Source organism: Galendromus occidentalis, unplaced genomic scaffold (assembly GCF_000255335.2).
Source record: "Galendromus occidentalis unplaced genomic scaffold, Mocc_1.1 scf7180000077428, whole genome shotgun sequence".
Taxonomy (NCBI): Eukaryota; Metazoa; Arthropoda; class Arachnida; order Mesostigmata; family Phytoseiidae; genus Galendromus; species Galendromus occidentalis.
This window is the reverse complement of record NW_003805416.1, coordinates 459298-476172: the sequence shown is the minus strand read 5'-3', so window position 1 is coordinate 476172 and position 16875 is coordinate 459298. Positions and strand designations below refer to the sequence as shown.

At 52.4% G+C, this 16875-nt stretch overlaps 3 protein-coding genes across 3 annotated transcripts in view; 1 reads left to right on the top strand and 2 right to left on the bottom strand.

Moving 5' to 3' along the window:
• Window positions 1–69: 69 nt before the first annotated feature.
• On the bottom strand, window positions 70–5399 carry LOC108864175 (nascent polypeptide-associated complex subunit alpha, muscle-specific form-like). Its single transcript, XM_018639267.1, has 4 exons — window positions 5304–5399; window positions 1458–3923; window positions 695–1193; window positions 70–578 (listed from the first exon to the last, which is right to left on the bottom strand). Exons 1-4 carry the CDS (start codon window positions 5397–5399, stop codon window positions 70–72), a joined length of 3570 nt encoding a protein of 1189 aa, XP_018494783.1.
• Window positions 5312–8375, top strand: LOC100904558 (uncharacterized). Its single transcript, XM_018639280.1, has 7 exons — window positions 5312–5657; window positions 6371–6535; window positions 6689–6815; window positions 6918–7110; window positions 7486–7713; window positions 7795–8035; window positions 8132–8375. The coding sequence occupies exons 1-7, from the start codon at window positions 5503–5505 to the stop codon at window positions 8235–8237; spliced, it is 1215 nt and encodes a 404-aa protein (XP_018494796.1). The 5' UTR covers window positions 5312–5502; the 3' UTR covers window positions 8238–8375.
• Window positions 8376–16810: 8435 nt separating this feature from the next.
• The window catches only part of GlnRS (Glutaminyl-tRNA synthetase), a 31864-nt gene continuing 31799 nt past the window's right edge, over window positions 16811–16875 (bottom strand). The window contains exon 12 of the mRNA XM_029111275.1: window positions 16811–16858. Within this exon, the coding sequence (XP_028967108.1) occupies window positions 16811–16858 (48 nt within the window). The remainder of the gene's footprint in view (window positions 16859–16875) is intronic.

Sequence of the window (16875 nt, the reverse complement as noted above, 5' to 3'; positions counted from 1 at the left end):
GACAAAGCGTTTCCCATTCTCTGCAATCGGTCTTCACCTTCCGCTCAGTTGTTCAGTGGCGGAACGGGCTCATTCTTTTGCGAGGGGGTTCGATTTGCGTTTGCTGATTTTCCGCCGCAGGAGCGCATCGTCCCCAAGCATCAAGGACTTGGCAAACGCGTTGTCATTGGTCGACACCAAGCCCGCTTTCATCGCTTCGATAGAAGCACCCTCGAAAGGGACGTCAACCGTCTCAACTAAACCCTCTTCCGAGGTGAAAAACCCTTCCGGAGCTCCTTGGCCTCCGAGAGCAACCTCCATGGGCTGTTCAACAGGCTGACGATTCAAATCAACGAGATCTTGTTTCGTGGGCGAGTGCACTTCACGCAATTTGACTTCGTCCTGGGACAGGAAAACTTCAACCACGGCAACAGGGATATCGTCCTGAGGCTCTTGTCCATCGTTCTGTTCGGACTGCTGGATGTCTTCGGGAGAACCAAGTTCATCCGTCGACGTCGGAACTTCCTCTTGAGAATCCGAGTCCTCGTCCGTGATCTTGCTCAAGCGGTCCTCATTGTAATTTATCTGGAGATCAGTACCTGAGGGAAAGGGGGAAAATTAAAATCCAGCCGACGGAAAGTCTCAGATCGGGTAAATGAATGGAGAGCGATAAGGCTCCTCTGGAATCATTCGCCAACTTCGATCTCAAACCGACCTCTTCGACGAGAACGCGTCGACGTTTTGATGAGATCTGTTTTCCTCATGCTTCTCTGCTTCTTGCTCAATGGTTTCTTGCCCACTTTCGGTAAGCGAGGCTCTTCCAAGAGTTTATCCATCATCGATGATGTTGGTTGTACGGTCTCCGGAGTGACTCTGGCGACGTTTATGACCTTACGCGGCTGAACGGCTGCTTTCTTCGCAGGTGGCGGCGGTGGCGGCGGTGCCGCTGCGGCGGCGGCCGTTTTACGCTCGACAGGTTTGACGATCTGTTGAGTGACTCTTCTGACAGTGGTCGTCTGAGGTTTCTTCGCTGTGGCTTCGGAGGGTTTGACGACGGCCTTCGGCGGATTCCTTATCACCATAGCCGCTGAGACCGGTCTGGAACCAGCGGGCTCCGTAATGCTCCGCACCGTCGGCTGAGACGGAGTTGCCTGTACGGTGATGTGTCGCTGGGGTATGATAGGTGCGACGGTTCGGAGGAAGACTTTGTTGGGCTGGCCGGGAACCGTGGATCGAATCGTTTGCACAGTCGTACCCGACATACTGGGTCGTACGGTGACGATCCGAGCTCCGGGCGGGCCCGAGTACGTCGACAACCTGGGTCTCATGCCTCCTATCATCGATGTAACGATTCGAGGGCCTCGAATGATCGAAGGCCGAACGCCGCCGCTCGTGATCATTCTCGGAGCGTTCAAGCTTCCGGGGGTGATTGTTCGTATCACGACGCTGCCACTTGTCGCAGTTTGGATTCCGCTCACCCTGATCGGCGAAGGCAGAACGCGCTGCGCGGGTGGGCGCGAAATGATCGTCGTTGCGGATCGCTGCACGGGCGTAGAAGTCATCGATGGCGATAATCGAATACTGCGGATCTGAGCGTGCTGGTGTAGCTGCGGATGCATTTGCTGCGCCGATTGCTGTTGTCTCTGCTGCACATTCTGCTGTTGGTGTACGTTCTGAACTATGGGGCGAGTGATGACCTTAGGCACAACGATTGTTTTCGTGATTCCGGAAAAACTCGTAGTCGTATTCGGTCTCGAGGGGTTCGGTGGAACAGTGATGAGGATCGGCTTCTGGGCGGTGTGGAGATAGGAGCAGCTCGGCTGGGACGCGCTGCTCACCAGCGTGATGTTCGGTCGGTTCGTCATCGATGGATTAACGATCGTCACCATCGGTTTCACCGTTACAGCTGAGGGTGCCGAGTGGACCGATGAGGTTACCGCCACCGACTTTACGATCGTGCTCGGTCTCACGATCGATTGCTGACTCGGGAGCGACGAATGCGATTTCGTCACGGTCACCGGCGCCGGCTCGAGAACGGCGTTCGGATCCGCGAACTCACTCATCACTTTGCGCTTCCGCTCTCGTTTGCCTTCGACGATCAGAACGGCAGCTGCGTTCGCTTGTGGTCTGACTCGGTCTGCGCCATCCTTCGGAACGCGTGTGATTCCAACATCCGTGGCGGTTTTCTGCTTCTTGCCGGCGGGCTCATCAAGTCTCGCTGCTGCCATCGTCGTCGTCGTCGTGATGGAACTCGATGGCAGTGCTTTCGCCGACTCCGCGTTAACGGGGAGCGTGCACACTACTACTCGATGGCTTGTCGATGGTGTCGACGTTGCGCTCGGGCTGGATTCGAGTTTCTCTTTTTGGCGCAAAAATTCCTCTTGGTCGAGAGTTTCTTCCGCGGTGTCCGTATCGGACGCGTGTGAATTTCGTTGCGGTTTCTTCTTCAGAGGCACTCTCACCGAGCGAACGGTGCCTCGAGGAGACGCAATTTTCGGGGATGGGGATCTCGAAGCCGATAGCGCGGGAGGCGGGGGAGGGGGAAGAGAGAATTGAGCCGCAGAGCCACTTTCTCCGGCGGGGGGACTTTGTCCCGATATCCCTGCGTGGCCACGGGTCGATCTAGTCCGTATTGGGAGGGCGACCTTCAGAACAGTCTTTTTGCCCTTACCCCTGAGCGGCATCGACTTCTGGTTTTGTTTCGTGGATCGGGAGTCGTCGGTCGGGGGCGGTCTCCCTCGTCTTTTCGCCTTGTCTGCGTCGTCGGGCGCGGTATCGGCGGAGTCTGAATCTTCTGCCGACCTCGGGGACTTACGGGTTGAAACAGGTGCTGGTTTTTCTGATTCGACCTCGTTTTCGTCTGTCGGCGATCCCTCCTTTCGGAAACGTCCACGTTTTTTCCTGGTGCTTTCGATAGTTTCTTTCATGTCTAATTTAGACTGAGCAATCGGAGTGCTTGTCTTCGGTAGTTCGTCTCGCTCCTCTGACCGTGGGCTGTTCAGTTTCGAGGCGCCGTCTGCGGGAACATCCTCAGGAAGGAGCTCTGAACCGGTGTTGGTCCGCTTGCGACCACGTTTCGGTGCAGCTGGGGTTTCGTCTTCGGCTTCGATAAGTTTCTGGCGACCTCTGCCACGTCTCACTCCTTGGTCGTCGGTCGACGGATCGGCTTTCTCCTGACTCGCAACATTTTGATCAGTTTTATCGCGATCCTGCGTTCCGCCGGACGCGGCGGTGGATTCAGAAACCCGCGGCGTTCTCCCGGACCTACCTCTCCTCTTGATGGCATCGGTAGCTTCGAGTTTTTGATCTTCGAGTTTCACCTCGGTTACTGGCATCGTTTGGTCATCGGCGGGCTCCGCTTTGGCGGATCTGTTCCTCAGAGCTCTTGTCGGCACTGATTTTTCCACCTGTTTTTCCGCAGCAATTTTCGTCGGCACGTTCTGCTCGGCAGGCGACTCAGAAGCGTCCCCCGGATCCACTGTTTGTTTCAAGTTTCGAACAGCTTTCTTGGGTCTTCCCGGCTCCTTCCTGACGACATCAGCGGAATCAGTCTCTTCGGACTCTACGGCGTTCGATGTTTCTTCTTCCGTATCCTTCTTCTTCTCCGGAGAAATGTCGTTCGATACGCGGAAATCCGTGCCTGGTTCTGCGGCGATCGTGGCACCAACTGCCGCGAGGCATCCTTTGAACTTGAGCTTGAAGTCCGGAGTTTCTGTTTCCGTGTCCACTCTGTGATCCTGGACTTCGCCTAGCATCGCGTCCATGGAAGCGAGACAACTGCGGAGAATCATGCCTACAGATATTTCTTCGGTAGGCGTTGACATTCCCGGTTCGTCTTTTGGCCGGTCGGCCTTCTTCTCAGCAGGCGGAGGAGCTTTTTTCTTGAGACTGATTTTCGCATTCGTTGCCAGCTGAATGCGCATCCTCGATTTCTTATTCACCATCTGGAAACGTAGAATGAGACTTTGAATTTCGAGTTCTACTAGATGGAAGCGAATGAATGTCAAGGAGAAAATATCCGAGACCATGACACCTCGGTTTCGCGACTACCGTAAATCGAAAGCTATGCACCCGCGCAGTCAATTTCGATCTTTTCACTAAGAATTTCATAATTGCTTCCCACCGGACACAGGGCGATGAGTGGGTAGCTCAATCAAAAATGAGGGTCTAGAGGCACTCGCTGCCCGATTTCAATCGCGGCTTATTAGGCGGAACGTGTCAATTCTCGATCAGCAAGTCCCGATGCACATCTCGAACCGCGTCCGGTGTCACCGTCGACGCCGGCAGTTATGACTCTGACACTTGGAGACGGACTTCGGTTTGGCGCCATATTGTCCGATCATGATTCTTCGAGTTTCGGACCCGTGCGAAACCGCTCTGATATTTCTCTCCGGCCTGTATGTGTCGCGGCTGCCTTGAGCAACAACGCACCCAAGCGGTGCGCCCGAAGTCCAATGCAGTACGCGATCGCAACGAACGTCAGCGGCAGCGCTCGAAGGGCCCGAACGCACAGAGGCACTAGAAAAACCGTTGGCAGCTGAATTCGTACCTTGACGAGTTTCCTTTTTCGGAATCAGCAAAAACTGTTTTTTGTTCTCCGAGAGCACGGCTCTGGGCCCTGGAAACGGAACGGAGACACAATAATTACAACCGAGTTGTCTTTGAGTTCCAAGGAACATTCATTCCGAATCGAATCTGACTGAGTGGTAGACGGACGGACGGCCGAACGAACGAACCAACCGACGGAGATGCGACGCACCACAGTGACCCCGAAACTCGTACTTCCTCCCGAACCGAAACTCACCGTAATGATCAGCGGTGCCCGCGGTGCTCGTCAGGAATTATGTAGCAGCTGGACACCCGCAAAGTTTCATCGGAAACCTGCGCAAAACACATACAAATCAACTTACACACAACAACAGACAGCGAAAATGGCGCAAATTTATGAGCCAGAATGGCGGCATCCGACGTACCACTGAGTACCACGGGTGCTGACGCACCACTTTGCGGACCCCGGAACCTTTTGCATTTCGATAGGCGATCGAGAGGAGCAATCAAAGCACCCAGTCTCCTGGTCGTTAGCCCTCCCGCTACGCAATCGGAACAGGTCATTTGCCTGACTCTATACCACGAGCTTTCCCCCGTAATCGCGGGAAAACGCTCTTTTTTAACATTGAAATTTTGAAAGAGACGGCGGCTATGGTTTATATTTGTGGTTCGTTGAGAGAGAGCTTTCGGGCGACCAGAGAGTTTCGTGGTACTTTCCGCGTACGTGCTCTCACCCTCAGAATGGTGATGGTAGAGTGTTGACACCATACACTCACCTCCTCGAGAGCAGCAACCTGAGCATCACCTGATCGCGTTGACTTCTCTTCGCGACCCAGTGCTGGTAGTGGGTCGACATCTGTCGGCTGCTTCATCTGAAGGTGTCAGAAAGTAGTGACTAGTGACTCCAGATGACGGCGCGCGTATCAGTGGAACGGTAGCCTCGACAGTGGGCAGCGTACAGTTTTGGCAAGCGCCATGAATCAAGTGGCTGAGGGCATGTTCCCTCCATCGTACTCCGAAGCCACCGGACAGCACGCTTCCCTCGGGGGCGGTCTGACGTTCGTTGACTTCCTCCCGAAGTGCCTCACCTCCGGGGGAGTATTCTCCACGCCTGCCTTCGAGCCGTTCAGGTGCGTGACAGCATTCGGATGAACGACGAACGAACTTCGCTTACTTGCGAGCAGGTGGCACGAATCGCGGGTTCTTATGATTTTATTATTTTTTGCGGTCGCTGAATCACCCGAACGGGGTTGATCCCCTCGAGGATATTCCGTCGAGCCTGTCCGTCTGGCCAAAAGATCGAGAGAGTTGAGTTTGCCTCCTTTTCCTGAACGGTGCTTATGAACGCTCTGCTGGAAGCGCGTGCTCGCTTATCCATCGTTTGACTCCGCTCGTTCAGACTCCAACGGGGGGAGCCGAGCCCCCAGTATGGGAATCGTTTCTGTCCTCGACGGCTCCATCATCTAAAATTAGCGAGGAGGAAAGTATGAGAGCTCAACTCATGTCCGAACGATGTCCACAAAACCCCGGATCGAGGTCGCCGAGAAGGCGTCGTTCCATCCTATCGTGCGAGTTTTAAGTGTCAAGCTCTGATGAGATTCCTCTTGCGCACTAATATATTGTATCTACCACCTGAGAAGTACGCGTCAAGAAGCGGCATACGATTGCAGTCTGCAGAGATCCGTTTCAGAGCAGCGTTGCAGAGGAGCGTTTCATCAGGATTCCCCGCTCGGGATCGGGGCGTCAATCAAGTCGATGGTTTCGTTCTGATTTCGATCTACATCCTCCCGTCTGTATATCATGCGGAGATCAGACTCATTTATCGATTCTCCACAATATTCAGATGTCTCGTATATCGTGCAAACGATTGGCTCCGGGAGCATCCAGAATGGGAGGTCAAAACGTGCGAATCAGTGGAATTCAAAACGAATTCGGAGATAATAAACACGGAGCGGATGACTTATTTCGAAATAAGCGACGCTAGCACTCGTTTAGTGAAATCGCTAAGGTAAGCTTACCTCATTCTTGTTTGCTTATGAGAATGAGTGCGCGGGCAAAGCGACTCCGAGAGCTCTCGGAGGACAATTGTTATTCGAGTATGATGAATTGCGTCGGACTCTTCGAGCGTAGCCGAGTTGACAATGATCTGATTTTTCCCCAGGATGTGGCTTGTTCCAAGAGCCGATTCGACCCGACCCCCTCAGCAAATTCAATACCAGGATCTCGTTCCACAGCAGACCGGTCACGCAGGCCTTTTTGGAATGCCTACATTCGAGACCCTCCACCAAGTAAGCTTCGCTGATCTGGACTGGGTGTTTGGAGCGTTTTCTCGATATCCCAAGTGGATGAGCGAGCGAGGAATTGAATTCTACTTGCCCTTAATTCCCTAGGTACTCGAGCGCTACAATTACGAATGCCGGTCGAAGTCGGCCCCTGGCCGAGTTCTGACAATCGAGACGCAAGAGATGAAGATCCCCTCTTGCTCGACTTTCAATCCCGAAAGAACGTTCTGGTGCGAACCCGGAGGCCGTTCCAAACATTATGTCTTCCTCGTGAGGGTATTCTTCGAAATTCACTTAACTGGTAAGTTCAGACGATCGTATTCCGTGACCAATGCAACCAGGTCTTATTCACTCCGGGGGTTCACGACGGAACGGCGGTGGGTGAGCGTGACGAGCTGGAGCTTGGAGCGGTCGCCTTATCGAGCCAGGACGCCGGGGGCGGGGTGTCTGAATTCACGGAATTGTCGTACATGAGTCGTCGCGAGACCGTCGCCACGGTCGACAGAAATAGGGGAGGAAGATTTGTAATGACGTCATGCGGGTCACGTTTAGATGTCGACCATGACTCATCCTCTACAAACTGAGGCGAAATCGTCCATACGTGACGCACCTACCCCCGACGTAATGGATGCGTCGTCTCTTACGTGTCAACTCAAGGAAACGTCGCCCATTCCAGGGTACGGTATTCTCGAAGAAATCGGCGTTGCCGACTTCGTTCCTCAGAGCCTCTCTACGGGAAGGATATTCTGCACACCGCAATTCGAGACATTTTCTACGCTCATCGAGAAAGCATCAAACTGGTGTGCTCAACAGATGTCCCTACGGTTCTGCAATGCTCAGTCGATTGAGATCAAACTCAAATCAGGGCGAGCAATGGTCGATACACAGAGATCATGCTACACGGGTGAGTCGGCGACCTTCCGAAAGCAATGTCTTCTCACGTTCTTCGGTCTGGAGACAGGTGAAATATTGAAAAAAATTCCAGAGCATGCTGAGAGAAGTACATTTTTCGTGCGGATACTCCGAGTGGCTTATGCCAAAACACCACGATCGTCAGCTTCCTTGGAAGGTCTTCCCCCCTCATGTGGACCCCTGAGTCCACCGCTACAACTCAAATGCAAGACTTTCATACCTGGACAACTAACTAGGGGATTCCTTGTGCCTGAATTCGAGAGTCTCGGCGCTATGAAGCGCCGAGTCGAAGCTTGGATTGCGGCCACAGGTCAGTGAAAACTCCGAGGAAATAAGCGGGGATCTTCTTGAATGTATGACGATCCTTACGCTCGCGCGAGCAGCCCGAGAGTAACTTCCGTCCTCCGCAGGTGCTCGAGTGGTGAGTTCCGAAACTGTCGCGATGCGATTGTGTGCCGGCGCAGATGCTCAACCGGGCGTCGAATCGTCATTTACCTTCAACGCGTCGCGGAATGAGTATTGGATGTATGTAATCAGAATCTACCTCGATGGAGCTTACACTGAGCCTTCATGTGAGACGCTGCCGGATGCCACTGCGCTCCCGAGGGGGGGCTGTTGTTCAATCCAATAGGCCGGGACACAAGTTTTCCAATACGGCGAGACTCTTCAGATCGATTTCTTTGTGGTTGCCGGTAAGAGTGGGCTTCGACGTTGAAGAAACAGAGTTTCTCGCGAGATAGCTTCCACAGCTCACCGATTCCTTTTCCACATTGGACCTCTCGAATAATTGTGTACACACAGCCGTTCTGTGATTATCATCTTCAAAGAATCGGAAGAGATCAAGATCGGAGAGCGGAGTCATCGTGCCAAACAAACCGTGCCTAATCGGAATGCAATTTTCGATTTAGCACGGACCCCTGGGAGAATGATTGGGGCTCATCATCACTCGTTCGGGTTCAGGATCCCGGAATCAGTCACTTCTTAAACCCTGTGAATCACGCGAATAATTTCACGGACTGCCCGACCATATCCGATAGTGATTAATTTTAGCTCTTTTGAAGCTTCTGGCTCTCTTGAGATTTCACCGGCTCGCGGGGAAGTTACTCCCCTTTCCCACCATCGCCCTTTTCCGGAAGCTATGCTTAGGAGCACAGTATGCCGAATTTTTTTCTCAGACCGAATCACCTCGGCTAAGTTGATGACTCGGGGGACCACCAAATGCCTTCTATATTCGTTGACGCTCCCAGCGGGGAAATCCAAGTGTGCGGAAGGGGCCCGCGAACTTTGTCGTCCTCCTACAGTAATCGATTCCGGTCGGTATGGAATTCGAATGTTATCACCACTCACATGTCACTACAAATCCTACTCAGGTTGTACGAAGCGCGACACTGCTATGATAGAAGATAGTAGAGGAGTCCTGACGTGGACCTAGTATCAAACTCACGACGTACGCGGAATTCCCTTCCGTCGGATTGGGGACAATCCCTGACCAAATCACTGACGAGAGTTCGACACATGCCTAAAACTTGTTTTCAGTCTCTGTGAGATTATTTTCCGCCGCGCCGCCGTTTCGGGCGTGGATAAGAAGTGACTTCGATTGGGACTGTTATCTATATGACAACATATATCTTATTTATTAGTTCGGATATTTATTGCGTTAATTGTAATTGTATTCATTCAACCCCCATGTTCCGCTCGAACACATCGCAGAGTGGAAGCTAAGTGTGGTGCTCGTCGGTGGATGTTGAGAACCCTAGCGTTCCATTCGAGCCGTTCTCGTCATCATCTTGGTAGAGTTCACTTGCTCCTCAATCGGAACTCTTGTAAAGTCAGGCTAATCCACAATCAATTCAAATGAGACGCGTTTCCCCTGTAAATATATTTTATGAGACCAAGTTGAAGTGTTGGGATTGAACTGAACATCAATAAAAGATTTGTACTCCCCGAGGCCTCGGCTTGTGATGGAAACTTGATTTCAGGAAGACGTCAAACTGGCGTCTGCGCAAGCTGATAAATCACAACGTCTACTGGTGGTCGCATTCGGCATCCCATCCGTCACCCGATCAGAACTACAGCTCCACGGACAATGAACGCGACTCGATTCGGAGCGTCTCCGTTCTACCGGTCAGAAGGTTCCGAGGTCCCGGTGAGAGAAATTATGCGGAACTCGTCATTCGTCACCCCAGCGTTCGGGCTTACCTTAAAGGATCTGGCGTTAAAAACTTTTTCTTAAGGGGGGAGTGACATCTACCGAGAAAGTTGGCCGCGGAGATACACTGGAGAGGTATTTTGAGTCCGGGTTGCGCTGCCAGGCCCGAATCAGTCCCGAAACTTCAACGCGGTCGCTCCCCCTGAACTTCACGGCGTCGATTCCCCCTCTTTCACGAGTACAGAGCCAGGACCTTCTCAGTCATGGGCGGATCACACAGGTCTATAGAGTCTTGGAAGTCACCCACGGGCTCCCCGCGCTAGCACTGCATTGCTAGGAAAGCCAATCCGCGATCAAGCTAGCTCGCGCTCTGCGCAGTATATGCACGGAAGAGTACCTCCTCACGCGACAATCGATTAGGGGTACCCGAAGCAATAATGGCACCTGGGTACATTGACAAATCCCAAAATAGGGACCGCAGCACTTCTCAGTCTAAGGCTAGAGGTTCCCGCATCAGTCCCCGTCACCCATCAGATATTCGAAGTACGGAGAGAGGGCGCTCAGGCGACGTGAGGACTGTGTCGTCATTCCGGGTTCATTATTTATTATTTTTATCACTCACAATATCGCGGAAGTCCCTTTTTGAGCCCCGCCTGGCGATTTCTGGACTTCCCGCAATCTTCCTTCAACGTGCCGGTCCCGTTGAGCGTCTTTCAAGGGGGGAAAGAGATTTCTCTGGTCAATTTCCACGAGAAGTTCCACAGCGACCTCTCACTTGAGGTTTTTGATCGCGCCCGCGTGCTCACCTCCCCGTATTTATCCTGGTTCGAATCCGGATCCACGCTGGAGAAGCCTCCCCTCTGGAGACGAACCTTCGTCTTTGCATCCTTCACCGTCTTCTCGACATCGCTCCCTACGTGCGGAGAATCCAGACTGAGCTCTCTCAAGAAACCATTACCAACCACGCTGGCATCCTCAGGGTTTTTATGGATGAACCTGTGAAAGGGGCATTGACCGTGAGGTCAAATTGGATTTGGGTGTACAGGATGCATCTCATCGCCGACCGGAAGGAATATCGGAATGCCTCTCTTGTATTGTACTGTATTGTATTTCGAGCGCAAGCGGACGAGTAAAAGATCGGAGACAGGATCTCTCCTGGGATATTCAATCATAGCGCGAGGAGACTGAAAGAGCCGAAAGAATCGAATCTGGTCGGCTCTCGAGAGGTGTGAATCTCGGGGAAGGCTCGGGCACGTCGAATGAAACTCATCTCACTGGGTTCGGGAGAAGAATAACTCTATAGAGTGGAGCATTGTGAATTGAGAAGCTAGGGAGATGCACAGTTTCTCATGGAGTCAAAGTCTGACCAGAGTTGGGTTTGGAATCGGGAAGCCACTGGATGCATGTCCGCGGCTCTCCTACGTCCGGTGAGACCCTCTTGCACGTGACCTTGGGCTCAATGACTCCGCCATTGCTGGCGACGTAGCCGGTATGATGCAGTCACACAATTTTTTTCTCGCGGGAATCGTGTCAGTCAACATTTACGATCCCCGCGAGAGGAGTCACGTGCAAGCCCCGGTCGGGCGTCGTGGAGGAGTCGGACACAGTCGTTCTGACGGAACGATTTTTGTTGCCACCGCTGCTGTTGTTTCAGGCGACGAAGACGGAGAAGTTTTCAATGATCATCTTCACCGGGTTAAGTACAGCCCTCACTCCTTTGGCGGTGTTGCTGAGCACCTCGCGAATGCAACTTTCCAACATCATGGGATCGACAGCCATCGTGCTAAACCCGAGTTTCGCGCAGAATACGCCTCGAGTGGGAAACCTCATCTCCTCAGAATAAGAGGTCGGGGATCGTCCCAATCTCATGGTTTCATGGTTTATTGGATCTGACTACAGTATTGCATAGTCAACCTCTTAAATTCAGGCGCGATAAATCTCAGCGGATCCTTCTAGTTTCGCGCTCCCATATCTCGAGGGATCGCTTAGTGGCGTGAACCAATGTAGGATTTGTCTCGCTGCTTAGGCCGAGGCGAGCAGCTAGTTCCTCATCGGTAATGAGAAGCTCATTGCATTTAAAAATCACATGTGCCAGTGTTTCTTGGTGAACTCCACATCGTTCGCAGTGCGTTTCAGGTTCGAAGAATATATTGAGTCGTCTTGTTGGGAGAGCTCCAGCTCTAGCCAGAGCCAGCAGCGCCGAGCCGCGACTGTTGTCGTAGACGTGAGAGGCTGATGTCCTTGACTTATTGTATGTGCGATACACATCCAGCGTAGTTTTTCCAGCCATTCCGTTCGCCCATGCTATGTCTTGCGTCGTCTTGATGTTCTCGGTTATCTTTCGAAAGTATGTTCCAAGTAACGTTCGACCGTCGTGGTCCAGCTCGACTTGCAGTGCTTCGCAGTCAAATTTCTTTTTTAGCTGTTCCATCCTCTGATAGGCTCTGGTCTTCGATTTTTGCATGTTTATCGCGTTCAGCATCATTTTAGGCCACCGTGTGTCTGACATGGACTGAATGCGAGCAAAATACCTGAGTTTACTCTTCCCTTGCTTCAAAGGTGCTCCAATTGAGTTCGGATGAAAGGAACTCATTCGCTACATTCCATCCAGGGATTCCTAGGGCCCACCGGGCTGCTTGTCGCTGTATCTTCTCCAACTCACTGGCAGTTTTCGCCGTCATCTCTGACAATGTGTTCCGAGATGAGCTTGGCAATTTTTCGCTTCGAAAAAACCGTGTAATTAACATTGAGCCTTCCGTACTCCCACTGTACGGGGCAGTATCTGTCGACGGCGTTGCACAGCCAGTAATAGGACGATCGTCGCGATTGGAACTCTTCGATGCACAGCAAATGGGCGATATGCTCAAGCCAGTGTCCTGCGTGCCTTCTTCCAGGGTGATTTTCATTCGCAACATCGCTTCATAGATTTCGCCGTTTTCCAGGTCCTTTAACGAAATCGAGTGGCATCAGAAGTCGGATGAGCGGGCGACTGAGTTGACGGTTCCTCAACCAGCTCCTCCGGAAGAGGAAAGTTGGTGGTCGCAAAAGTTCATTTCAAGTCTACATACAGAAGCGAATAAGCTGACTGGACTCTCAAGCGAGTTGCAGACGCACTAAAAGGCTAACTGGATGACTTACCTCAGACAAAGCGAGGCTCTCTATGATGGGTCTATTCCTTTTTGGCGAAGGGGGTGGGTTGAAACCTTTGAGATCCCCACTCGACTGATGACAAACGTGAGCCAAATCTCTCTCGGTGAGAACGCAGGCCGGCCGGTAGAGCTCGTCGAAGTAATCCGAGAAGTACGTTATTTTGTACAGCTCACAGCCGAGCCACTGCACGACGTTGAAGCTTTCTGATCCTCTTCCTTTCAGTCAGCTGTGAACCATTGGAAAATTCATTCCTGAGGATGTAGCCTGCTTGAGCCCTTTTATTCTCTGAGGAGTAGGTGGCTTGCAGAAATCGGGTGCAAAGCATTCTACGATAGGACTCGTATCGGTCACCACATTGGGGGGAAGTCCCTTTTTATATCCCTGTGGTAAGGACCGAAAAAACGAGCCTCGACTCGGGTCCCATGGCAGCTCGACTCCAGAATGTCTCTAGCATTGGCATTAAAATGCCTCATCCTACCACCTTTGAAGAATTCTTCTTCCTCCTGGGCGGGGTCCGTATCGTCGCGTCTTAGCGAAGGGAAAACCGGCCGTCATCAGCTGCTGCATAGCCCAGTTCATTAGGGGGCTGTCGTCTCCATACGATGAAACCCCTCTACTTACAAGAACACTTCGGAAGCTCCGCTGATCAAGGACCAAAGACATGAAGACGGATTTCAGAAGTTGGAATTTCCCGAATTCCTGAACGGCTGGACCGATCGCCGGGGAAATTCATGAGTGCACCCCGAGTGCATCAGAGAGAACCCTCGGGTTTCTATGGGAGGGTAGGCCATGCGATGAGCATTCATGCCTGAATACCCGTGTGGCACGAATCGAACTTTTTGTAAAGGAATGGAGGAGGGGGATCGCCTCACAGACTCCTGAGCGCCTGAGTCGATCGTCGTGGAAAAGTAACTTATGAGATCGGGAGATTTTCAAGCTACAAGCCTTTCAAGCTTGATGAATTCGCTAGGGGCTCAGTGCATTCTGGGGCTCATTCTGGAAAATCACCCTACGAGAAGGGCGAAAATGGCGGAATATCCATGAGCCACTGCCACTGAACGGATGAGCCGGAAAGATTCGGGGAGGTATCTCGGAGACTTTTGAGAAGAATAGAGGAGGGTGATCGTCTCCTTGCGATAGGTTCTCCTGCCGATAAACCTGGATGGAAGTAGGTCAAAGCGCGAAGAATTCCAGATTTTCTGCGGTAAAAAGAAAAAGGCATTGAACGAGAGAAAGAAAAAAAAGGCGAGTAGACCGACAGACTCTCCCGCCCGGGAGGACGAATAATAACAGCAGTTGAACGGAGAAGAATAGGAAATGCGAAAATAGGGAAAAGGAGCAGCGGTATACCAGAGCCTGAGACGGGTGACAATGAACAAGGGAAGTAAATAAGGAACAACAGCAAGTGCACCCAGAGCCAGAGCTCGCACGGATGGTCGAGCGTCCAGCAGTTCAGCACCCTCGTCGTCGATTTGGAGGGAAAACTAGAATAGTTCGTATCTAAGTTCCTTTCCGAACCGTGAGAAGTCGCCTCCCGGGAAGTCTCATTAGAAGGAGATCGGGATCGGTCAGAGGACGCACGATCCGGGAAGGCTTATCGGCTCTCTGAGAACGCGACCCAGACCTTTGTCGACTCTCGATACAAGGAAGGAGGAAAATTCTCGACGCAAAACTCCTTTCAAGAATTTTTGTCGCTGTGAATATACCAGTGAGTCCCCCTCTGCATGCTCCGGGTGGGTTCGGTCACCAACTTTTCTCTCCTTTGCCTCTGATATACATGACATGTTCCCGTCAAGAATATGAAAGTCCGCTCCACTCATTAGAGACACGTTGGTGTTCTCTACATTCACTATTCCTCCTCCCGCACGTCAGAGTGTCTTTTCGAAACTCTCGAGAGCGACAACCCGGCTCGATATCTCGTCGGCATGCATATACGCTCGTTCACGTCAATCCGAACCAGCTCATAAGGCAAGACTGTGCAGGAACGGGGTAGTGCCAGAATAAGGACACACCTACGTATCAGTGAGTGGAGACTCCCCTTGTGCCGGCTCGGAATTGATGTATGGCTCTTCTTTGAGTTTGTTCAGAACTTCGACGTTCCACAGCCCGTCTCCCCGATGGAGGCCTCGGCGAGAATCTTTTCGCGCAGCTCTCCGCCGTCGGTCCAGACCGCGGCTGAATAAGCCCACAAAGACTTCTGGTATTTTCCCGAGCTCTTTCCAGCGAGTTGATGTGATGCTGAAGACCCCATCGAGTAAGTCTCTTGTTTCGCAGTGGCTCGCATGCCGTCCGTTCAACCGGCGCGGCAGTGAAGTAGATGGCAGCGACGTCAACGCCGACACCGATCATGAATCTGGAGTCGTCGTCTTTTCGTCCAAAAGCGGGGGCTCGTTGCAGCCATGACGCGAGAGGATCGTGGTCTCCCTGAACGGAAACTACGTTTCGAATTTCGAGTCGAAGCTTCAGACGCTCCACGGTGAGACCCAGTCTGGCCTCGTGGCTTGCCGCCGTCCACTGTTGTCCGATGTCCCCTTCCTTTAAGAATTGATGCTAGGCTTGAGTCCCTCCTTCGCATTCGAGACCCTCTCCCGGACCCTTGCCAGACTCGGCCTCGACCCTCGGATCCAAGAACGTGCTCGTGTCCGCCACTCGTCCTCCAGGCTTACTCGTCCCTGGTTTGTCCACGTGTGCCGGCACCTGAATCCGGAGTGACTTGTGGCGTTCTTGGCTTCTGTTGCGAACGACAACAACCCCGACGACTGGTTCAATTCAATCCCTCATCGTCGCTGAAGCCTCAAAGCTAACGATCAGAAGGGACTTCGGTAGTTTCCGGGCCGGTTTTTCTTCTCTCTACCATTCATTCTTGAGTCCCTGTCGCGTCTCGCGTACATCGACGTATTAACGTTCGCTCGCCCTGAAGGTGGCGAAAGTGGAAGGGTTCTTGGAGCCCGACTCGTGGTTCAGGGATACCACCAGCGAAACGATCGATAGCTGAGTGAATTAATTTATCACTCGTTGCACAACCCATCTATAATATGTCATATGGCTTGGGAGTGCTAGGCAAGCGCGACCGGCTGTCAAGCACCGAGCAGTCTCCGCCTCTGGCCGACCCCAGCGAGAACTCACTGGGAACTCGGTTCTGCTGTGTCGGCATCGCCCGTTTGGGTTGCGTGAGTTTCTTTAAAGCCGAATGCGGGGCAAAAGCGTCCCTTGAGCCGATCACTGAAGTCGCCTACAGACTGCAAATCCGTCGGTAGGCTATCGATGCGCCATTGCCATTGAACAACACGCTGTGACTGGCTTCAGCCAGGAACGAATTACAATCGGAGGGGTAGACCAACTTCCGATGAGAATCTGAGTCGCCGAGAATACTCCTCGGAGCCGCCCCCTGATCCCAGGCCCTTTTCGTGCATTCATCTCTACCTAAGAGACCTTCTCAGTGGCGCCCTATGTCTGGATCCTCCCAAAGATGACAGTTAGGCGGCGAGACCATCTGCGATCAGGACAGCTCGCGATTGCCGAGTATATAAACGGGGAAGTAGCTTTGACCGAGTTCGTTCAGGATTCCCCCGACTACTTACTGCTACCTAGGTAGATAAGTCGATGAGTTTTTCCGAAACTTCGACCGATGCACTCAATGTAAGGCTGGGATCTCCGAATCCTCCCTGCACCAGTCAGATATTCGAAGTTAGAAGAGGGAAAACGATGCCGTCATTCCAGGAACAATTATTTTTATCACTTTTAAAAAGCGCGAAAGTTCCTTTTGGCCCATCGACCCCTAGGTAATAGTTTATTTCCCGGAATCTTCCTTCAGCGTGACGGTCCTGTTGAACACCAGCTGTGGGAGAGAGGAGA